The following is an 8054-nucleotide window of genomic DNA, read 5'->3' on the forward strand; positions in this document are numbered from 1 at the left end:
TTGGTCCCCCCTTTGCTGCTATAACAGCCTCCACTCTTCTGGGAAGGCTTTCCACTAGATGTTGGAACATTGTTGCGGGGACTTGCATTCAGCCATAAGAGCATTGGTGAGGTCGGGCACTGATGTTGGGCGATTAGGCCTGGCTAACAGTCTGTGTTCCAATTCATCCCAAAGGTGTTCGATGGGGTTGAGGTCAGGGCTCTGTGGAGGCCAGTCAAGTTCTTCCACACAGATCTCGACAAACGATTTCTGTATGGACCTCGCTTTGTGCACGGGGGCATTGTCATGCTGAAGCACAGAATCATCTAGAATGTCATTGTATGCTGTGGCTTTATGATTTCCCTTCACTGGAATTAAGGGGTCTAGCCCGAACCATGAAAAACAGCCCCAGACCATTATTCCTCCTCCACCAAACTTTACAGTTGGCACTATCCAGACGATTTTTACGCGTCTACCACTTCTCAGCTGAGCCGTTGTTGTTTCTAGACGTTTCCACTTCACAATAACAGCACTTACAGTTGACCGGGGCAGCTCTAGCATGGCAGAAATTTGACAAACTGACTTGTTGGAAAGGTGGCATCCTATCACGGTGTCCCGTTAAAAGTCACTGAGCTCTTCAGTAAGGCCATTCTACTACCAATGTTTGACTATGGAGATTGCATGGCGGTGTGCTCGATTTTACACACCTGTCGGCAACAGGTGTGGCTGAAATAGCCGAATCCACTAATTTGAAGGGTTGTCCTCATACTTTTGTATATATAGTGTATACGCTTCATTTTGAGTTTTAAAAAGTTACATTGTCTAAGCAAATTACACAGGAAACAGACGACGCATTGAAAGTATGTTTTCTCCCCAGTGAGAGAGAGAGACTAAAGTGCATGTGACATTTTGTGAACGTCAGTTCCCCTCAGACACAATTAATCTATCCCTGAGCGCTCTCCCTTGGCCCAGGAAGGGCTGTCAGGATTATCCTAAATTAAGACATGATTAATTGATTGTCAGAGAGACGTCACTGATTTTGAAAAGAGCAGCAGGGCAAAATGTTTTGCTGCTTCTCAATGACATAATGACATGATGCCACTGAATAGACTACTAGACTATGTTGACTTTAATAATGACATGATGCCACTGAATAGACTACTAGACTATGGTGACTTTAATACTGACATGATGCCACTGAATAGACTACTAGACTATGGTGACTTTAATAATGACATGATGCCACTGAATAGACTACTAGACTATGTTGACTTTAATACGGACATGATGCCACTGAATAGACTACTAGACTATGGTGACTTTAATACTGACATGATGCCACTGAATAGACTACTAGACTATGTTGACTTTAATAATGACATGATGCCACTGAATAGACTACTAGACTATGGTGACTTTAATAATGACATGATGCCACTGAATAGACTACTAGACTATGGTGACTTTAATAATGACATGATGCCACTGAATAGACTACTAGACTATGTTGACTTTAATAATGACATGATGCCACTGAATAGACTACTAGACTCTGGTGACTTTAATACGGACATGATGCCACTGAATAGACTACTAGACTATGTTGACTTTAATAATGACATGATGCCACTGAATAGACTACTAGACTATGTTGACTTTAATAATGACATGATGCCACTGAATAGACTACTAGACTATGGTGACTTTAATAATGACATGATGCCACTGAATAGACTATTAGACTATGGTGACTTTAATACTGACATGATGCCACTGAATAGACTACTAGACTATGTTGACTTTAATAATGACATGATGCCACTGAATAGACTACTAGACTATGGTGACTTTAATACTGACATGATGCCACTGAATAGACTACTAGACTCTGGTGACTTTAATACGGACATGATGCCACTGAATAGACTACTAGACTCTGGTGACTTTAATACTGACATGATGCCACTGAATAGACTACTAGACTCTGGTGACTTTAATACTGACATGATGCCACTGAATAGACTACTAGACTCTGGTGACTTTAATACTGACATGATGCCACTGAATAGACTACTAGACTCTGGTGACTTTAATACTGACATGATGCCACTGAATAGACTACTAGACTATGGTGACTTTAATACTGACATGATGCCACTGAATAGACTACTAGACTATGTTGACTTTAATAATGACATGATGCCACTGAATAGACTACTAGACTATGGTGACTTTAATACTGACATGATGCCACTGAATAGACTACTAGACTCTGGTGACTTTAATACTGACATGATGCCACTGAATAGACTACTAGACTCTGGTGACTTTAATACTGACATGATGCCACTGAATAGACTACTAGACTCTGGTGACTTTAATACTGACATGATGCCACTGAATAGACTACTAGACTGTGGTGACTTTAATGTGGAACTGACAGTATTTTAGCAACATGAAATCTTATTAAAATCTGTTCTAATATACCCCCAGGAAGAATATGGCACCCTTTTTTATATAATTATTTTTACATTTTCTGACAAGCGAGCACTTAGATATGGTCATTTTCATGTTTGGGAATTACATATAGTAAGGCATTTTGGAAAATTGTATAGCAATATAGAGTGGGAAAGCAGAGGTGCATTTTGGGTAATTGTATAGCAATATAGAGTGGGAAAGCAGCGGTGCATTTTGGGTAATTGTATAGCAATATAGAGTGGGAAAGCAGCGGTGCATTTTGGGTAATTGTATAGCAATATAGAGTGGGAAAGCAGCGGTGCATTTTGGGTAATTGTATAGCAATATAGAGTGGGAAAGCAGCGGTGCATTTTGGGTAATTGTATAGCAATATAGCGTGGGAAAGCAGCGGTGCATTTTGGGTAATTGTATAGCAATATAGAGTGGGAAAGCAGCGGTGCATTTTGGGTAATTGTATAGCAATATAGAGTGGGAAAGCAGCGGTGCGTTTTGGGTAATTGTATAGCAATATAGAGTGGGAAAGCAGCGGTGCGTTTTGGGTAATTAATAGACACTGCAGTAAATAAAACCTAATAAAAACATCTGTCCTTTCCAGGACAGAGTCTACGCAGACCGGTGCGCCATAGCCAATCAGAGCTACAGTAGACCTATATGCAAATGAGACATTTGCCAAATGTGCCTGCCGTCATACACTTTCAACTGGACTGTGTGTTTACAGGAAGTAGCAAGAGCGTGACTTTAGATCATTAGAACACATTCACTATGAACTGGACTGTGTGTTTACAGGAAGTAGCAACAGCGTGACTTTAGAGCAATAGAACACATTCACTATGAACTGGACTGTGTGTTTACAGGAAGTAGCAACAGCGTGACTTTAGAGCAATAGAACACATTCCCTATGAACTGGACTGTGTGTTTACAGGAAGTAGCAACAGCGTGACTTTAGATCATTAGAACACATTCACTATGAACTGGACTGTGTGTTTACAGGAAGTAGCAACAGCGTGACTTTAGATCATTAGAACACATTCACTATGAACTGGACTGTGTGTTTACAGGAAGTAGCAACAGCGTGACTTTAGATCAATAGAACACATTCACTATGAACTGGACTGTGTGTTTACAGGAAGTAGCAACAGCGTGACTTTAGATCATTAGAACACATTCACTATGAACTGGACTGTGTGTTTACAGGAAGTAGCAACAGCGTGACTTTAGATCATTAGAACACATTCACTATGAACTGGACTGTGTGTTTACAGGAAGTAGCAACAGCGTGACTTTAGAGCAATAGAACACATTCACTATGAACTGGACTGTGTGTTTACAGGAAGTAGCAACAGCGTGACTTTAGATCATTAGAACACATTCACTATGAACTGGACTGTGTTTTTACAGGAAGTAGCAACAGCGTGACTTTAGATCATTAGAACACATTCACTATGAACTGGACTGTGTGTTTACAGGAAGTAGCAACAGCGTGACTTTAGATCATTAGAACACATTCACTATGAACTGGACTGTGTGTTTACAGGAAGTAGCAACAGCGTGACTTTAGATCATTAGAACACATTCACTATGAACTGGACTGTGTGTTTACAGGAAGTAGCAACAGCGTGACTTTAGATCATTAGAACACATTCACTATGAACTGGACTGTGTTTTTACAGGAAGTAGCAACAGCGTGACTTTAGATCATTAGAACACATTCACTATGAACTGGACTGTGTGTTTACAGGAAGTAGCAACAGCGTGACTTTAGATCATTAGAACACATTCACTATGAACTGGACTGTGTGTTTACAGGAAGTAGCAACAGCGTGACTTTAGATCATTAGAACACATTCACTATGAACTGGACTGTGTGTTTACAGGAAGTAGCAACAGCGTGACTTTAGAGCAATAGAACACATTCATCAAAAGCCACAAATATACACCTGGAAAGGATTTCTGGAAATATGTAAATACCACGGGAGTCCTCTTACATTTGGGAACTTCACAATCCTACTGATCAAATAACCTTGAAAAGGTAGGCTCTCTCTCCCTCGGTTGCCTACGCACATCAACAAGACCAACAACTAATGCTTGCCAAAGAGATATGAGCTCAAATCTAGATAGATATGCCCTCTCAAACTTTTCAGCTCGTTGGTCTTAAAAATTGCACTGATAAACAATAGAGAATAGTAGCCCGCTCGCTCTTCTGCAGCTTGCTTGCATGCTTGTCCCAACCCACGGTTTGAAAACTGAATTGGAACTTGCCTGACAGCCCGTCCATTTGATCTAAGAGATATGCTAACTGTGGATAACAGTAGTTCAAGTTCAGAAAAGCTAACTAGCGAAGCGATTCACATTCCTTGCTAGCTAACGAAATGACACCTGCAGCATCTCTTGTTGTAGCCAACAAAAAATACATGAGGGGGAAAAGTCGGTCATTCACCCACTCCGAATCGTTTCTAGTCATATTTCCTCCTCCCAGGCTTTTTCATCTTTGAACTTATATGGTGATTGGCATCTAAACTTTCATTGTATTACTACACCGACCGGCAACACAGTTCGTCTTTCAATCACCCACATGGGTATAACCAATGAGGAGATGGCACGTGGGTACCTGCTTCTATTAACCAATGAGGAGATGGGAGAGGCAGGACTTGCAGCGCGATCTGCGTCAGAAATAGAAAGGAGTTCTATTTTAGCCCTTGGCATCGCAGACGCTCGTTGACATGCGCGAGCAGTGTGGGTGCAATAATTGAATAACATAGATTTCTAAATTTATTTTGCAACGCTCGCAGCTCGCGTGGTCAGCCTATTACAGTCACCAACGCTCTGGGTAACATGAAAACAGCCTTACTAGCTCTGCTAGGGTGAGAAAAATGGTCAGAGTGAGGTGTTCTCTCATTTATGTCTGGAAGTAGCTACAGTAGCAAGCTAGACAACTTTAGCTAGTTGTGAGGTCGGATCGCTCGGATCAACCCTACTATTAGTGAATTATATGAATTACTCATTGAACTGCATCCATCTATTCTGCCAACAATGCATAGCAGTATATCATCAGATTTAGAGTCTATTATAACCTATTTTTAAAACCTCTTATAAAGTTGGTTTTGAAGAATAAAATTGCTATTTTTGACAATGTCTGTTTGTTTCATATCTTCAAAGTAGTTAAAAACCCACTTTCAATGGCCTTTTCAGCCAGACGCAATATAGCAGAGTTCATTTGGCATAGTTGCAATGCAAAAGGATTGGTCGTAAGTTCTAAACGAAATGGTTGCTATGCAGGCTGGATAACGTTATTGTCACTTCCAAGCTCGCTAGCCAACTTCAGCTAACTCAGTCACGTCAAACATTGAACCTGTAACGACAGTACACTAGCTGCATTTTCGTTTATTTGATATTTTTTTATTTAATTTTGGAATTTACTTGGATATGTCCATAATAATGACCTTGATCAGTTGATGCGTGATTTCGCCTGGCTCAGAAAAAAAAGTTGTCTCTTCTCGTCTGGGCACCGTTCACTCTCAATGTATTGTACAGAGATCAACTTCTAAAGTAAAACATTGTTTTCCGAGGTTGGACAGACAGACAACCTTATATTAACCCCCGCTGCACCAAACTAAATGCTCGGCTGGAAAATAATATTCGAGTTTAAATAAATACAAGCGATGATTCCGACAGCAACATGCGCATGATATTCTGATGGAGGCACAGTGATCATTTTCTGATTGAACTGTTAGCAGGCATAATGTGTGCATGTGATGGCCAATATAGCACGGGTTGGAAGACTGCTTGTACAATCAGCATCCAGGGTCCAAACAAGCAGTTTAAGAACAATTAAGTGTAACTGTAGTCCTACTGTAGGTGTGATGTGCGTCAGAGAAAAACGCGCCTAAATAGGTGGCTGCCGTGTAGGGCTAGTCAAGGGAAATATTGATAGGTCTACTTTACAGACAGGCAGTATATAAGTTATTTCGCTTTTACGTTTAACTTTGTATGTAAGTTAAACATAACAATGGGGGCCTATCTACGAGCCATAGCCGCGCTGTCTTGCAAGGAATGAACGCGCAATGCATAGACAGAGTCTGGACTTTAGGTTCTGGAGAAACGGGTCAACAGTGGTGCTGCTTCTTTCGCGCCAGCAGCTCCGTACACCAATTTTACCACAACAATGGACCCGGGATTTCATTCCGGTACTCTCTTCGTAAAGTAAAGGACTGTGTCTACTCCTCATCGTTCACTAGGCTAGCTACATGTCGGGGGGGTGTTCTACTGTTCCCTGATAACACCCATGTTTCGGATGTTATCACTGATCAGCTATATATCTGTTGTCATTCGGAAAGTTGGATAGGCTATTTTCAAGTTGTTATAACTGCAAGTCATCATAATAAGAAATGTGTATTAATTGTGTAGGCTATTTATTGTTTGCTTTTTTTTTATCTCTGTTTTGCTTCTCGTAGTGTATTGATGTGTATATATTTTGTAATTGCAGGGTTAATCTGTAAAAGATATAGGTCGATCAACATGACTCCCTGTGAAAATAAAGGTTCAATAAATAATATATATATATATATATATTAATAATCGAGCATTAATGTGTAGCCTAATTGTGATCACGGCAAAGTCCAAAAACTAGAGCCACAAAATCCCGCGTTCAAATCGTTCATAATAAAACATGCGTAAATGTGCGGAATACCAACACATTTACTTATCTCCATTCAAAATTGATAGACCTGATCCCATTGATAAAGATGGCATTCAACAGTTTGACTGTTGCAAAGAAAAAGTACTTACTTGAGCCCAGAAAACAGTCCGTTATCCTTCGAAAACAGCTTGTCGAAGACGGACCATCCTCCATGTCTGCCTGTGAGAGAGCAGAGCGCAAGGAGGGACAAGCTACCGAGAGAAACTAGGGTGCTGTGCTTCTTTGCTCAAACTGCCGCTGTTCGTTACCGGAACTGGAAAGGTTGATCCAGATTGCCTGGAGATTATAGGTCCTACAATACCCCGAGCCAACCGAGCTGGGGGGGTGCAGAGGTCGTGAGCAGTGCGTGATCCGTGATGAGCACGGTAGCCTACGGTACACGGTAGAGGCGAGAGCAGCGACGGTACAGGGTTTAGCTAAACGTCGGTTGGACCGCCTCCTCTACTCTCCGTGGCAGCAGTTAAACCGTGAATGTGCAGGAGGAAGAGAAAGAGAGGAGGGAGACGGCGACGGAACGGAGGGAGGCACGGACTGGTAGGAGGGACAAATAGGACTGTACTCTGCCCTACAAAGGCAAAATGCAGTAACTATACCGTAGCCTAGTAGAGGGAATAAACTGAAAAGTGTGAAGTATTGGCAGCGCTGGAGATGAATGCTGAGTACTCCTGTCTCCCCACCCTTGTGGAAAAACCACATGATTTCACATGTGGAAAATCACATGATTTCACATGTGACAATTCCACATGTTTTGCACATGTGAAATCAGGTTGCTGTCATCTAAGAGGTTGTGAGTTCAAATCCCAGGTGTGGTTGCGTCCCAGGTATGCTAACCAATGTTGACGTCAATGCTATTTAAGTTCCAGTCAATTCTGAAAGTAAACCCAATTTTCATTTTCACGAG

The 8054-nt window shown here is 41.3% G+C and overlaps 1 protein-coding gene across 4 annotated transcripts in view; it reads right to left on the minus strand.

Annotated features, from left to right (window-relative positions):
• pde10a (phosphodiesterase 10A) overlaps nucleotides 1-7798 on the minus strand; it is a 139262-nt gene extending 131464 nt beyond the window's left edge. For 3 of the 4 annotated variants that reach the window (XM_071391410.1, XM_071391412.1, XM_071391409.1), the window contains exon 1: nucleotides 7243-7797. In XM_071391410.1, the coding sequence (XP_071247511.1) occupies nucleotides 7243-7306 (64 nt within the window). In that variant the 5' untranslated portion in view covers nucleotides 7307-7797. Of the gene's footprint in view, nucleotides 1-7242 lie in introns of all 4 variants that reach the window. The other variant, XM_071391411.1, reaches the window with a different exon arrangement.
• Nucleotides 7799-8054: the final 256 nt, after the last annotated feature.

This window comes from Salvelinus alpinus, chromosome 3 (genome assembly GCF_045679555.1).
Source record: "Salvelinus alpinus chromosome 3, SLU_Salpinus.1, whole genome shotgun sequence".
NCBI classification, from domain to species: domain Eukaryota; kingdom Metazoa; phylum Chordata; class Actinopteri; order Salmoniformes; family Salmonidae; genus Salvelinus; species Salvelinus alpinus.